General features: G+C 42.6%; 1 protein-coding gene across 1 annotated transcript in view; it reads right to left on the bottom strand.

The window, feature by feature from the left end:
• STX12 (syntaxin 12) overlaps nucleotides 1-10,017 on the bottom strand; it is a 42,720-nt gene extending 32,703 nt beyond the window's left edge. The window contains exon 1 of the mRNA XM_047792840.1: nucleotides 9,763-10,017. Coding sequence (XP_047648796.1) covers nucleotides 9,763-9,880 — 118 coding nt within the window. The 5' untranslated portion in view covers nucleotides 9,881-10,017. The remainder of the gene's footprint in view (nucleotides 1-9,762) is intronic.
• Nucleotides 10,018-16,170: the final 6,153 nt, after the last annotated feature.

Raw genomic sequence — 16,170 nt, 5'->3', positions numbered from 1 at the left:
ATACGATATTAGGGTTTAACTAACATATATTTGCCACAGTACTTACTATTTGTGTGAGTGGGGCTTTTTTCCTTATTAAATTATTACAGTTATATAAGGGCTAAATATTCTCTAAGTACTCCCATCACTGCTTAATGCTAAAATTCAACAATAATGAAGAAGCTCTGCTCCCAGAATGATGCTTGCAAATGGTGCTTTTGCAAGCCAGGGTTTGGCTTAGAGAGACTCCGCCTATGTACAAATGGGACTGGACTAACGACATGCCTCTGGATCACATTCTACTCATTTTTTTATTTGCATAACCACACATATGTACACACCCTTGAAAATAATCAGTTGAATAAAGTGTGACATAAAGGTAAATGTTACCAGTATCCTAGTTGAAGGAAACAGAGCTCATCTAACTGACTGTCTCTATACAGGGCACTCTTCTTATACTAGAGATAATGTCAAAGTTTCAACTTATTAATTATTTATCAAAACTTACATGGGGAGTTCCCGTCGTGGCACAGTGGTTAACGAATCCGACTAGGAACCATGAGGTTGCGGGTTCGGTCCCTGCCCTTGCTCAGTGGGTTAACGATCCGGCGTTGCCATGAGCTGTGGTGTAGGTTGCTGACGAGGCTCGGATCCCTCGTTGCTGTGGCTCTGGCGTAGGCCGGTGGCTACAGCTCTGATTCAACCCCTAGCCTGGGAACCTCCACATGCCTCGGGAGCGGCCCAAGAAATAGCAACAACAACAACAACAAAAAAAAACTTACATGGAGGGAGTTCCATTGTGGCACAGCGGAAATGAATCCGACTAGTAACCATGAGGACACAGGTTCACTCAGTGGGTCAGAGATCTGGTATTGCTGTGAGCTGTGGTGTAGGTCGCATACATGGCTCAGATCCTGTTTTGCTGTGGCTGTGGTGTAGGCCAGTGGCTACAGCTCCAGTTGGACTCCTAGCCTGGGAACCTCCATATGCCGTGAGAGCTGGCCAAAAAAAGCAAAAAAAAAAAAAAAAAACCAAAAAAAACAAACAAAAAAAAACCCCACAAAACTTACACAGATTTCCTTCTGTGGAGCAGCAGAAATAAACCCAACTAGTATCCATGAGGATGCAGGTTCGATCCCTGGCCTCACTCAGTGGGTTGGGGATCCGTCATTGCCGTGAGCTGTGGTGTAGGTCAAAGTCATGGCTCAGATCCCACATTGCTGTGGCTGTGGCATAGGCCAGGAGCTGCAGCTCTGATTTGACCCTTAACCTGGGAACTTCCATACGCCATGACTACAGCCCTAAAAACGCAAAAAAAAAAAGAAAAGAAAACCCACAAAACTTATTAAATACCCTAAACAGTAATTGGGATTTTATAGACTATGGGGAAAAATCAATTAAAATCAGCTGTTCTTTATATATTTGCAGCTGAGAACTTTTTTTTTTAACCTAGACTTTTCTGACTTAAGGCCTTTATAGCTAAGCACCAGAATTAACCCAAGCCTCCATCAATTCTATCTAAATTCCTGGATATTGATATTTTCCTAAAAGTTTCCAACAAGACTCAGCTATCAGATGCCCCAAAACTCAAATTATAAGGATAGCAGTGTCTTCGTTCACTGGAACCCAAAGACATAGAATTGTTTTGTATACTTCCCTCCATAATCAACAACACCAGGGATTTATTCAAAAATCCTGTCTCAGTGACTGATCTGTTTTACAATTAAGAACTGTATCCCGGAGTTCCCGTCGTGGCGCAGTGGTTAACCAATCCGACTAGGAGCCATGAGGTTTCAGGTTCGGTCCCTGCCCTTGCTCAGTGGGTTAAGGATCCCGCGTTGCTGTGGCTCTGGCATAGGCCGGCGGCTACAGCTCCGATTCAACCCCTAGCCTGGGAACCTCCATATGCCGCAGGAGCAGCCCAAGAAATAGCAACGACAACAACAACAACAACAACAACAAAAAAGACAAAAAGAAAAGAAAAGAAAAGAAAAAAGAACTGTATCCCTTAAACCTAATGCACAAAAAGAAACAGAATGTTTGCATATACACTTATCTTCAGGTGAATGTACTTAAAATGTCGAAAAGTAAAGAGATACTTTTTGGAACAATTTTTATCAAAATGGATTGAATCTAAAAAAGGTTTTCTGGTCAGCTTGGTTAGAATCCTTTTCAAGCATTGTAGTAAGTTTTACTTTAGATTGATTTCTTAAAACATTTTGTATGAAAATAATTGGTCCCTATCCTCTAGGAAATGCTATATAATCCTGGAAACCAGATGACTAGGCCAAATATAAAGAAAAGTCCTTCAGTTCTGTGTAAGCAATTTTGTTATTTTTAAAACTAGGTCTCAATTTCTCTTATCACTGACCTCTCATTTTTAAAAGCATGTCCTGGCTAAAACTTTTAAAAGACTATGAAGCAAATCAATTTATTGCATATTACAGCTAATATCCACACTAAGAACTACTCTAAATGAAGTCTTTATGTGCTTTTTGCTGTTATCAGCTTTAAGCAGAATCTCAATCTCCAGATGAACCTTAATCTAAATCAAAGTCTAGTGATATCAAAAGCAACTACCATACAGGTAAAAATGTATTGCTTTTGCATAGCTATAATGAAGACGATCTGACTTTTTAAAAGTAGCCATTCTTATCAGTGGGTTAAGAATATGGCATTGTCACTGCTGTGGCTCTGGTTAGAGCTGTGGCACGGGTTCCACGTGGCCGCTAAAATGAAGCCACTCTATTGCAACAGTAAAGCTCTAAACTAAACTGAATATGAATACTAAATATCAAAGGTATAATCTTATATTTACCATACCAGTGTAAGAACACGTAGCAGTTAAGGGCATAGACTCTGAACTAAGACTGCCTTTGTGGTATTCCTGGTTCCACCATTTCCTAGCTTTGTGACCTGGAGCAAAAGGCTCATTCCTCCATGCCTCAGTTTCCTTGCCTAAAAAATGGGAAAAACAGAGTTCCCGTCGTGGCGCAGTGGTTAACGAATCCAACTAGGAACTATGAGGTTGTGGGTTCGATCCCTGGCCTTGCTCAGTGGGTTAAGGATCTGGCGTTGCCGTGAGCTGTGGTGTAGGTCACAGAGGCGGCTCGGATCCAGCGTTGCTGTGGCTGTGGCCTAGGGCAGTGGCTACAGCTTCGATTAGACCCCTAGCCTGGGAACCTCCATATGCCACAAGAGCGGCCCAAGAAATGGCAAAAAGACAAAAAAAAAAAAGGGAAAATCCTCATATGATTGTTGTAAGGATGACATAAGATAATATGAAGCTAAATTTAGAACAAAGCCTGGCACTTAAAAGAACACAATTAAGGATAGCTATTATTATCAAACTTGAGACCAAGAAAATGTACTTAGCAATGATAAAATCAATTAAGTACATATTGAATGCCAACTACGTATCCGCTGCTGTGCCAGGCACTGTAGCTAAAGAGAAGTGTACAATGCACAGTCGCCATCCCCACAAAACTAATGGTGATCTTTCAGCTGGAATGACAAGGTCAAAAAGCATGAATTAATTAAAAACTACAGAATAAAACGCTAAATTATTAAAGGAAACTGCTTGTAAATTCAAAGTAAAAACAAAAAAAATGATGGTGAACATTTCTTAAACACCGTGTTGAAGGCACTGTTTCTGAGCACTTTACATAAATTACCTCATTTAATTCTCGCAATTCTATGAAGCAGAGATTATTATTAACTCCATTTTAACAATAAGGAAATTGAAAAATAGAGAGGTCCAGCCATATGCCTACGTAGCTATTAAGAAGCAGATCCAGGACTCAAACCCAGACAGTCTGACTTCTGAGCCTGCTCACTTAACTACAAAACTATATTGGGGAAAGGGACTCCACCAATAATGTCACCATTTACTGAATGTCTACTAGGTGCCAGGCACCATACTAGGCACCTTCAGACATCCCATTTAACAATACCCTTCATTTCACAGACAAAACGGGCACTAGCCTGCCCAGGGATAACAGTACAACACAAAGGAGTAAGGACTCAGTCACTGATCTGCTGAGCCTAAAGCCCAGGCCCTTTCAGACTTCTGTCTCTTTCAAAAGCAAAGGAAGGCTTAGTTACAAGGGGCAGGATTTAAGCACAACTCATAGGATCTGCATAATTTAGGAAGGTAGTGAGGTAGGGAAAGACTATAGAAAGGAGGAACAGAATGAGCAAAATCACGGAACAAAAACCAGTTTAGGGATATTAAGGCAAAGAGCCTGCCTGTCTCAAAGGGTGAAGAGGAGTAGAAAATACAACCAATTTGGGTTAAGACGACAGAAAGAGTGAAAGCAAGGTAGAATGTTGAGAGCTGATGAAGCAGGCAACAGAGAGCCTCTGCAGCCTCTTGAGGAGGTGAGTGAAATACAATAAAAACAGAATTTTAGACATAGTGCTAATAGCATTATCAGGATGAACCAGAATAGGAACAGAGACTGAGTGTATGCTGCTGGATTAGAGGTGCTGAGATTATGAAGACTTGAAGAGGATGGCAATGAAATAAAGAGCAAAGGGGCCAAGGAGTTCTCGCTGTGGCACAGTGGGTTAAGAATCTGATTACAGCGACTCATGTGGCTGTCGGGGCGTAGGTTTGATTCCCAGCCTGGCACAGTGGGTTAAAGGATCCAGAGTAGGTTGCAGCTGCAGCTGGGATTCAATCCCTGGCCTGAGAACTTCCATATGCCGTGAGGGCAGCCATAAAAAAAAATTAATAATTTTTTTTTTTCCTTTGGGCTGAACCCTTGGTATATGGAGGTTTCCAGGCTAGGGGTTGAATCGGAGCTGCAGCTGCCAGCCTACACCAGAGCTACAGCAACGCCAGATCTGAGCTGCATCTGCAAACTACACCACAGCTCATAGCAACCGGATCCTTAACCCACTGAGCGAGGCCAGGGATCGAACCCTCAATCTCATGGTTCCTAGACCAATTCGTTTCCACTGAGCCATGACAGGAACTCCAAAAATAAATAAATTTTTTTTTGTCTTTTTGTTGTTGTTGTTGCTATTTCTTGGGCCGCACCCACGGCATATGGAGGTTCCCAGGATAGGGGTCAAATCGGAGCTGTAGCCGCCAGCCTACGCCAGAGCCACAGCAACGCGGGATCCGAGCCGCGTATGCAACCTACACCACAGCTCATGGCAACGCCGGATCGTTAACCCACTGAGCAAGGCCAGGGACCAAACCCGCAACCTCATGGTTCCTAGTCGGGTTCGTTAACCACTGTACCATGACGGGAACTCCCAAAAATAAATAAATTTTTAAAAAGTAAGTTAAAAAAAGAGCAAGGGCCCACTATGAAAATAACTTTGAAAGAACCCTCCGCACACACAGAATTTCACATTAATCAGTTTTAAAAGTTCAACTCTTTTATTTTTTTAGTAAACAAAATCGTATAAAAAATTAGCAACATTAAAGAACAGAAATGCTGTTCTTTAATCTTCTCAGAGATAACTTGGAGTCTGTTAGAATACTTCCTATATCTGCCTCAGCAATATTTGCCCAGACCCTTTGTTCCACAACAGGCAGAGTCAAGCAGGTTTCTTCTGTAGCCCCCACACACTGATAACAACCCTTTGTACCAGGCAGTCAACCTTAGCTGTACCTATAACAACCCACACAGTGGCCTGCTGTATTTCAGGCTGAACTGCTCAGCAATTTCAAACCTACATCTGTGGCTGAACAACTGAGAAAAAAGAACAGGGATACTCTTAAATTGTCACTGGGCACAGGTCCTTGCAGGACTATACGGATGGGGGTATATGTCTGGGAGCTCACTTTCAGACTGTATATTTACAGCATGCTGGCCATGTTTGAGGGTTGGGCACAAGCCTGATAACTGGGTAGAAGCAATCCACCCTACCAATTTCAGACTCCTCTTGCCTCACCAGACAATCCCAAGGGAAGAAGAATTTCAACTCACATTGCCTAGGGTAATAGGATATGGTACCCATGAGGCAAGAAGGGTTCCAAGACTATAGAGAAAACCTCATTCACTCAAATCTACTAAATACAATTTGGTAAGCATCAAGACCGTAAATGAGGAGTTCCTGTCGTGGCTCAGCAGTTAATGACTCTGACTAGGAACCATGAGGTTGCAGGTTTGATCCCTGGCCTTACTCAGTGGATTGAGGATCTGGCGTTACTGTGGCTCAGGCGTAGGTTGAAAGCTACAGCTCTGATTAGACCCCTAGCCTGGGAACCTCCATATGCTGCGGGTGCGGCCCTAGAAAAGACAAAAAAAAAAAAAAGACCCTAAATTATATGATCCCTCGCTACCTCCCTGGCCTCTTTTCCTGCTACGTTTCAGTCTCTAACTGCAGTCCAGTCACACTAGCCTCCTCGCTATTCTTTGAACACAGCAAGATCTTTGCTCTTACCACTCCCTCTGCCAGGAATGGCTTCCCCCAGCTACTCATGTTGCCCCCTTACTCACTTCATTTGGGTGTCTACTCAAGCGACCTCCTCAGAAAGGCCTCCCTTGACCAGCTGATCTAAAATACAGAATAGCACACCCACCCTCGTTGTGTCTTCACTCTCTAGCCCCTCACCCTACTTTACTGTTTCTTCGAAGCACTTATGATTACTATTATTTATACATGTGTATATATGCATATGTGTGTGCGTATATATACATAACACAAACATACACACATATACACACACTATCGGGGCAGGGATTTTGTCTGTCTTATTCACCACTCCATCCCCAGTGCACAGCAGACACTCAAAGAATATTTGTTGAACAGTGAATGAATGAATGAATCTATCATATGCTTAGGTCTGAGATAAGTACAAAAAATATAAAGACGAATGAGTCATGTCCCATTCTTCAAAGGAACTAACAATCTAGCAGAAGTATACACACCACAAGAAGAAAAAAGTTCCACAGGCTCATGTATTCCCCAGAGTTTCCTATGAAGAGGAAAGAAAGAGAAAGGAAGAAAGAAAGAAAGACAGACAGACAGAAAGAGAAGGGAAGGGAGGAGGGAGGGAAGGAAGAAAGAAAAGAAAAAGTCACCTGTAACTTGTTGAAGCGTTAACTGCTACAAAACTGTAATATTAATTAAAAACTATAAAAAGGCTAAATGCTGGTCATAAGACATAGATCTGGTTTCAAATTTATGTTTTGCCATTTGCTAGCTGGGTAATTATTTAACTTTTCTCAGCTTGTTTCCTAACCCCTTAAAAAGAAGTAATATTGGTAATTGTTTCACGGGGTTGTTACAAAATTAGGTAAAATAATGCATGTAAAGCACTTTTTTTTTTTTCTTTTATGGCCACACTTGCAGCATATGGAAGTTCCTGGGCCAGGGGTTGAACTAAGGCTGCAGCTGCAACCTATACCACAACCACGGCAACACTGGATCTGAGCTGCACGTAGGACCTAGACCACAGTTTGCAGCAACACCAGATCGTTAGCCCACTGAGCCAGGCCAGGGATTGAACCCGAATCCTCACAGTGACGATATCAGGTCCTTAGCCTGCTGAGCCACAGCAGAAACTCCTATAAAGCATTTATATTACCTGGCATACAGTATGTACTCAAATGTCAGTTATTAATGTTATTAATAGTTGAATTCAATTATCCACTTGAGCCTAATGCCCACTTTTCTTGAGGCCCACACCTGCAGCATATGGAAGATCCTGGGCTAAGGGCTGAATTGGAGCTACAGCTGCAGGCCTACACAAAAGCCATAGCACTACCAGATCCAAGCTATGTCTGTGACCTACACCAGAGTTCATGGCAACACCAGATCATTAACCCACTGAGCAAGGCCAGGGATCAAACGCACATCCTCATGGATACTAGTTCGTTAACCACAGAGCCACAATGGGAACTCCCCTCATGCCTGCTTAATCAACAGATAAACTTTATCAATTCTATCACCAAAGATACCTCTCCTATCTTTTCCTTCCTTCTTTGCATTTTCAGTTCCTACCTGGTGTCCATGATTCCAGTCGCTCCCTTCCAACTCAATTTACATGTTTCTAAAGAATTAAATCCAAGCCCCCTTAGTTTAGCACTTACAGTCCTCCATGTTTGGGCCCCAAGTTACCTTTCCAATCCTATTTTCCACTACTTTCTGGAATTCACCATTATAGCCAAATTAAATCACTCTACTTTTCTATACACACCACATGCTTTCCCACTACTGCACCTTGTTCATTTTATTCTCTTCTTTACTGCCAAAAGTTCAAATCCTTCCCACCATCTTTCCAAACCTAGCTCAAATGCCCAAACACCTCCCCTGGCCCCTCCCCAAATGAAAAAGGTGTCTCTCTCCTGAATATCTATAATTTTATTACACCTCTTCTATAGTACTGATCTCTTTCAACTTTTTATTTTGGTTGTTATGTATGCCACGGATTCCCTGTTAAAAGAACCCATGCCAGTTCCTATACATACTACATGCCTGATACTCAAACAGATGTAGAATGAACATTTCACAGATAGACATTAAAATCAGATTTGGCCTCAACAAGAAACTTTCAGCCCTGAACCAGAATTTTCTGATCTAATCTGGGCTACGGCTCCCTCACAAAAGGAAATTGGAACACAAAGTACTATACTTTCTAACCAGTGGTCATATTAATTTTTGTTTGAAATTTCTGCAGTTAATAGACCACATATTCTTCTTACCACTTTCCAAGCATCCAGGCTCAAACGCTTTCCATCAGAAACTTCCCCTAGCTCAAAATTCTACATTATACATTTAAATTTAAAGCAAAGTGATAGATAGAACATAACTGTAATTCAGGGCCAGCTAGTTCTACTTATTAACAGAGGACAACCAAGCTCACAAAAACACAATAAAAAACAAAGATGATGATGATACCATTCTTTCCAAATAGTTGCTGCTGACCTCTTGTTTACAAGGTTCTGATCTGATTTTCAGGCACAAGAAATAGCTTGTATTTGACTCATTCAACTGCAGTCTCATTCAGACCCTAATGTTGGATGGTGTGTAGTTTTAAGACAAGCAATGACATTCTGAAATCCACCACCAACTCTGCCATGTCTTACTTGCTAGCTGATGGAGACTAAGTCCCTTTGCCGTGTCTCATGTTAGTTCAAAAGAGTAACTAAATGGGGAAGGAAAACAAAACCCTCATTGGCTTGAAATCCAAAAATATATGTATATCTTTTGCTACAAAGACAACATAAATTGAAATGTTTTCGGTGAAATCTCTTTATTAAAGCAGAATCTCACCCCTTAAAGTCATTGTGTCTGATTTCAAAATCCATTACAGAAAGAACTGGGTTAAAATCACCAAAACATATGCACTCTCCACTTCCCTTAATTGAAAGCTGCTGACGTCCAAGAAGCCAGAAGCTGAGCAGAAAGTAAAGTCTAAACCAGTAAACAACTCCAGACCCAGATCAAAGAGGAAAGAGAGGTGGGTGGAGGGAGGCAGATGACAGGAAAAACTCGGCTGACCACTGCACCACGTCGACTCACTTAGTACTCTGGAGAGGACACATATACACCCTCCCACCCCGGAGTTGTCAGGACTGTAGTCCTGGCCCCAACACCTTTAGGGCAGAACTCTTGAGAAGAAACTCGAGCTTCAGCTGGGGCTAGGGACTCTCAGGGAGCCTGGGCCTGGCAGACTCGAGGATGGCAGCCCGCCGCACCCAGAGCGGAGAGCCCGAGACGGCCTCGGCTGTGGCCTTGGCCGGGCTCCGCGTCCCGGCAGTCTCACCCAGGCCTGTCCCCAGGATGGTCCCCGCCCCCCAGCCCGGTACCCCGGCTCACTGGCTTGGCTGATCCGCTGGATGTTGCCACTGCACGTCTGGATGATGCTGTTGAAGTCACGGAGCGGGGGCCCCGAGGCCCCCGGGTTCCGGTACATGTCTAGGGGGCCGTAGGACATGACGAGGAGCCGAGACCGACTTGCCCTGCACCGCGCTCCTACCGGAAGCAGCCGTCAGACCCGACCCGCAGGCTGACAGGGAAACCGGGAAGAGAAAGGGCTGGGAAGGGGATGAAGCTGCGTGCGCACTAGCCCCGCCCCCTCGCAGCGCGCACGCGTCCGTCCCCGACCCGACCGGCCCCACAATGCGCAGGCGCTGCTGGAACTGGTGCAGAGATGGGTAGCTTGGAGACCTGACGCTCTGGGGCTTGGGGATGCAGGGCGGAGCGATGACATCATACCTTTGGGGCTCGGATTGGAGGATCTGGGGTGGCGGTGTTGTTTACTGCCAGGGCACGGTGACAAGAAGGCAAGAATTTTTCGATTAGCATAAAATTGTACCAGATGATCTCAGCCCTAACGTCCTATTCTGTTCTATTCTGAGACTTCAGGCCCAAATATGGGAGAATTTGATAACCTTGAAGCTCAGATGCGTAACCAAACTCCTGAAATCCCTCACTCTGCTTCCAGCCTCAAAGGCTTTGGTAGGATTTGTGGAGAACTTTTATGGTTTACAAATCGCTTTCATTCTACCACCCCTCTTGTAGTCTTGTAGTCTAAACAATAAAACGGTAATAATAATGGTAAGATTTATTGAGCACATATTATGTGTGACCCCTCACTGCAATCCAGTTGTTCTGAAGCGCTCTCTCTCTCTCTTTTTTTTTTTTTGCCTTTTTTGCATTTTGAGTGAATGACCTCAATGTTCCCATAAAAGACTGCATTTTGTAAGCGTATGATAAATGGAAATACAGGGGTAGGATTTTGCTTTGGGAGGAGATCAAGATAGACGTGAAGGCGAAGTGGCAGTGTTTGTTTCCTGTGTTCTCCACCGCACCTCACACCAAGTCTGCTTTACTATCTCTGCGAAATAGCCAAGGCAGGAAGCTGCTTGCCTGAGTTGGGGGGGACACCCCAAATGGGTGAATGAGCCTGCATTCAGCCTTAGAACTTTTGTAAGCAAGGCTATCTCTATTTTCTGTTAGAGCATTTGTAAGAGAGGTGTTTTGTTTTGTTTTTTTCTTTTTAGAAAAGGACAGATGACATTTAGGGGCTCTCATTCTGGTTATTAAAACCCTACCATTTGTTAGAATCCATAGTTTTATGTCATATAGCAAATCATGTAAATTTTACTTTATTACCTATAAAATCTTCTTGAGAATGTTTTCATTAACATTTGACTCTATTTAAAGTGAAGTTTGGAGTTTCCGTGTGGCTCAGTGGTTAACGAATCCGACTAGGAACCATGAGGTTGCAGGTTCGATCCCTGGCCCCACTCAGTGGGTTAAGGATCTGGCGTTGCCGTGAGCTGTGGCATAGGTCACAGGGTCTGCTCAGATCCTGCGTTGCTGTGGCTATGGCCGGCAGCTACAGCTCCAATTAGACCCCTAGGCTGGAAACCTCCAAATGCCACTGGTGTGGCCTTAGAAAAGACCAAAAAAAAAAAAAAGATTTAAAAAAAGTCAAGTTCAGTAAATGTATTTTTCTCTGAGGATTGAAGACATGGTGGTGGTTGTTATTGTTGGTTTCTTTCTCCATCTCAAATAAAAGTGGTTTTCCATCTGTGTCTTGGCTATCTTGTGCTATCTCTCATAGCAATACGTTTGTGCCTTGCATATAAATACTGGCTGTCAAATGAACATTTTTTGAATTTACATGCCAGTGATCAAAAATAACTTAAATGCCCACTCAGGCAACTGAACATATTTTACAAAGCCATTGGTAATCCTCAAGATAAAGCACATCTGATAAAGACCACCTATGGTCTAACTAAGTCAGGTTTATTAACTTAATGCTGCAACAGGGGCTACACACCAGAGGAATCACGTGGTATCTCACCAAGCACAGAAAGAGAGAGAATTATTCTAGGATTTGGAAAGAGGGAGTGTAGGTAAAATTTAAAAGAAGCAGTGTATTCAGTAGTTTCAAAGCACACTAGGCTATGTGTAAAGGGATTATCATCAGGCCTGAGCTAACAAGCAAACTCAGGATCCTGTTTCCTTGGAAACTACAACGTGAGGATAAATGTGGAATGCTGTATCTGGAAACCCCTTATCTGAAGCTCTGCACCTGGGTTGGAAATTGAGGCTGTTTCTCCATGTCAAAGTAACTCAGATCTTCCAGGCAAGAGTGGAATATTCCGTTCTCACTGATATTTCAAATAGCAAATATTCTGAAAAAAGCTGTGGTTTTAGAAAATGAGGTCTCTCGCATTATGTCTTTTTGCTAATTGACAAAAACAGTTTTCATGGCTCGAACCCATCAAGGTGAGATTAGCTCCTTGGTAACAGATAAGGAAACTGTGTTCTCTAGAGGTTCTGGGTACTTGCCTGGTGTCATGCAGCTGTTAAATTGCAGAACCAAAGAGAAAGACAAATACCATATATATCACTTGTATGTAGAATCTAATATACAGCACAAATGAACCTTTCCACAGAAAAGAAACTCATGGACTTGGAGAACAGACTTGTGGTTGCCAAGGCGGAGGGAGAGGAGGAGGAAGTGGGTTGGAATGGGAGCCTGGGGTTAATAGAGGAGAACTATAGCGTGTGGAGTGGATAAGCAATGAGATCCTGCTGTATAGCACAGGGAACTATATCCAGTCACTTGCGATGGAACATGATGGAGGATAATGTGAGAAAAAGAATATATACACACATATACATATATATACATATAACTGGAACACTTTTGCTGTACAGTAGAAATCGACAGAACACTGTAAATCAACTATAATTTAAAAAATAAAAATCATAAATTAAAAAAATAAATTGCAGGAGTTCCCGTCGTGGCGCAGTGGTTAACGAATCCGACTAGGAACCATGAGGTTGCGGGTTCGATCCCTGCCCTTGCTCAATGGGTTATGGATCCGGGGTTGCCATGAGCTGTGGTGTAGGTCGCAGACGCAGCTCGGATCCCACGTTGCTGTGGCCCTGGTGTAGGCCTGCGGCTACAGCTCCAATTCAACCCCTAGCCTGGGAACCTCCATATGCCATGGGAGCGGCCCAAGAAATGGAAAAAAAAAAAAAAGGCAAATAAATAAATAAATAAATAAATTGCAGTACCATGATTCATACATATTCTATGAGCCAGCAATTCTTCTTTTAACCATACACTCAACAGATGTGCATCCATATGTGTTCCAAAAACCAAGCAAAGGAAAGTTCACAATAGCATTTTTTAGGACTAATCAGCATTTTTTCTGTATTAATTGCATTATAATTGTCATACAATAATGCACAGATATTGTGTTCATTTCAATGAATTTCCTTTTTTTTTTTTTTGTCTTTTTGCCTTTTCTAGGGCCACCCGAGGCATATGGAGGTTCCCAGGCCAGGGGTCGAATCAGAGCTGTAGCTGCCAAGCCTACGCCAGAGCCACAGCAACACGGGACCTGAGCCATGTCTGTGACCTACACCATAGCTCAGGGCAACGCCAGATCCTTAACCCACTGAGCGAGGCCAGGGATCGAACCTGCAACCTCATGGTTCCTAGTTGGATTTGTTAATGGCTGAGCCATGACAGGAACTCCGTTTCAATGAATTTTGACATTTCTATGTACCCATGTAACCAACACCCAGAGATACAGAACATTTTCATCATCACCCTAAAAACTTTCCTCAAATTGTGCTCCTTTCTAATCAATTCCCCTCATCCCCAGAAATCACTTTTGAATTTTTATCATTATAGATTAGTTTCGCCTCTTCTCGGATTTCATCGAGGTGGGATCATACTTTGTGTTCTTTAGTTTTTGGCTTGTTTCAGTTAAGTTTTTTGAGATTTATCCATAATATTGCATATGTTAGTGGTTTGTTTTTTTACTGCTGAATAGTATTTTATCATATGATTTTACTACAGTTTGATTATCCATTCTCTTATTGATGGGCACTTGAATTTTTTCCAATTTGAGGCTATTATGAAGAAGGCCAGAGCAGCATTTATTTTTACAAATTCCAACCAGGAACAACCCAAATGTCCATCAACAGTAGGATGAATAAGGAGTTCCCATCATGGCACAGTGGAAATGAATCCAACTAGGAACCATGAAGTTTTGGGTTCAATCCCTGGCCTTGCTCAGTGGGTTAAGGATCTGGTGTTGCGGTGAGCTGTGGCATAGGTTGCAGATGCGGCTCGGATCCTGAGTTGCTGTGGCTGTGGTGTAGGCCAGCAGCTGTAGCTCTGATTTAACCCCTAGCCTGGGAACCTCCATATGCTGCAGGTATGGCCCTGAGAAACAATAAGTAAATAAATAAATTCTAGTACCACGGAGCATGAACATAAATGGCCTACTGCTACACAAATAATGCGGGTGATCTTGTCCAAACACAACATCTAGCAAAAGAAGCCAGACAAAAATGATTACATTCTGTATTAGCTCCCATTTATGAGATTCAAAACCAGTGAAATTAATCAATATTATTAAAAGTCAGAATAGTACACACTTAGTTTTGAGAAAGAGAGGGAGTAACTAGGACTGGGCACATGAGGTGGGCTAGGGTGCTGGTAACAGATTTTGTTGGTCTGGTGGTGATTATAAAGGTGTGTTTACTTTGTAAAAATTCATCAAGTCATCTCTCTGTGTGTCCTCATCTGTATATATGCTAAACTTCAGTAAATAGGTGTCCTATTTTTTTTCCTTTTTTGCTTTTTAGGGTCGCACCCGTGGCATATGGAGGTTTCCAGGCTAGGGGTCCAATCAGAGCTACGGCTGCTGGCCTACACCACAGCCACAGCAGTGCAGGATCTGAGCTGCATCTGCAACATACACCTCAGCTCACGGCAACGCCAGATCCTTAACCCACCGAGCGAAGCCAGGGATCAAACCTGCAACCTCATGGTTCCTAGTCAGATTCATTTCCGCTGTGCCACGACAGAAACTCCAAGTCTCCTATTTTAACAGTATCAGAAATTCCCGGGTGGCACAGCACATTAAGGATCTGGCATTGCAGTAGCTGAGGTGCAGGTTTGATCCCTGGCCAGGGAACTTCCACAAGTTGTGGTTGTGGCCAAAAAAAAAGTTAAGTATCATTATCACCAATATGACAAGCTTTCTGGGAAATGTAGGGAAGGGTCAATGGAGACATTCAAAGAAGTTTGCCAAGAAGACTGCATTAAAATTAATGCTCATTATACATTGCTAGAGGGAATGCAAAATTGTACAGCCACTTTGGAAAACAGTTTGTCAGTTTCTTAGAAAATTAAACGTAAATTTATCATGCTATCCAGCAATCCTATTCCTAGGTATTTACCCAAGAGAAATGAAAACACGTTCATATAAAGACCTATATGCAAATATGTAAGTCAGCTTTATTTGTGATAAACCAAAACTAGAAATAACTCAAATATCCATCAGCTGCTGGATAGATAAATTGTGGTACAGCTATACAATGGAAAACTATTCAGCTATAAAAAGGAACAAACTACTATTCCATGTTTCATGGAATAAATTACTGACATGCAACAACCTGGGTAAATCTCAAAAGCATATGCTAAATGAAAGAAGTCAGACCCAAAAGGCTACATACTGGGTTTTTTTTGTTCATTTGTTTGTTTTGTCTTTTTAGGGCCGTACCCACAGCACACATTCAAGTTCCCAGGCTAGGGATCAAATTGGAGCTCTAGCCGCTGGCCTAAACCACAGCCACAGCAATGACTGATCTGAGCCGCTTCTGCGACCTACACCACAGCTCAGGGTAACACAGGATCCTTAACCTACAGATACTAGTCAGATTTGTTTCTGATGAGCCACAGCAGGAACTCCTAAAGGCTACATACTGTTGGTCCCATTTATATGATATTCTGGAGGAGTCAAAGCTACAGGGATAGAAATCAGATTAATGGTTGCCAGGGGCTGAAGTTGGGGAAGGACATTGACTGCCAAGGAGCACAAGGGAAGATTTTGGGATGATGGAAATATTCCATATCCTTTGTCTTTCTTTTCTTTCTTTTTTTTTTTCCCCTTACTGCAGCATGCAGTGGCTTGATGTAGTAGGATCTCAGTTTCCAGACCAGTGACTGAACTTGAGTCACAGAGGTTAAAGTGCAGAGTCCTAACCACTAGATCACCAGGGAACTCCTTAACGTTCCATGTAATTGTGGTGATTACACAACTGCCTACATCCATCAAAATCCTTTGATCTATACATTAAGAAGGACAAATTTTACTAAATGGAAAATATGTCTTACTAAACTTTTTTTTAAAAAAATGGTACTATAAGGATGTGTGCCATGAAGTGGTATGCCCGAGGTGG

This window comes from Phacochoerus africanus, chromosome 8, assembly GCF_016906955.1.
Source record: "Phacochoerus africanus isolate WHEZ1 chromosome 8, ROS_Pafr_v1, whole genome shotgun sequence".
In the NCBI taxonomy this organism is placed as follows: domain Eukaryota; kingdom Metazoa; phylum Chordata; class Mammalia; order Artiodactyla; family Suidae; genus Phacochoerus; species Phacochoerus africanus.
The sequence above is the reverse complement of the archived record's forward strand: the minus strand, read 5'-3'. Positions and strand labels throughout refer to the sequence as shown.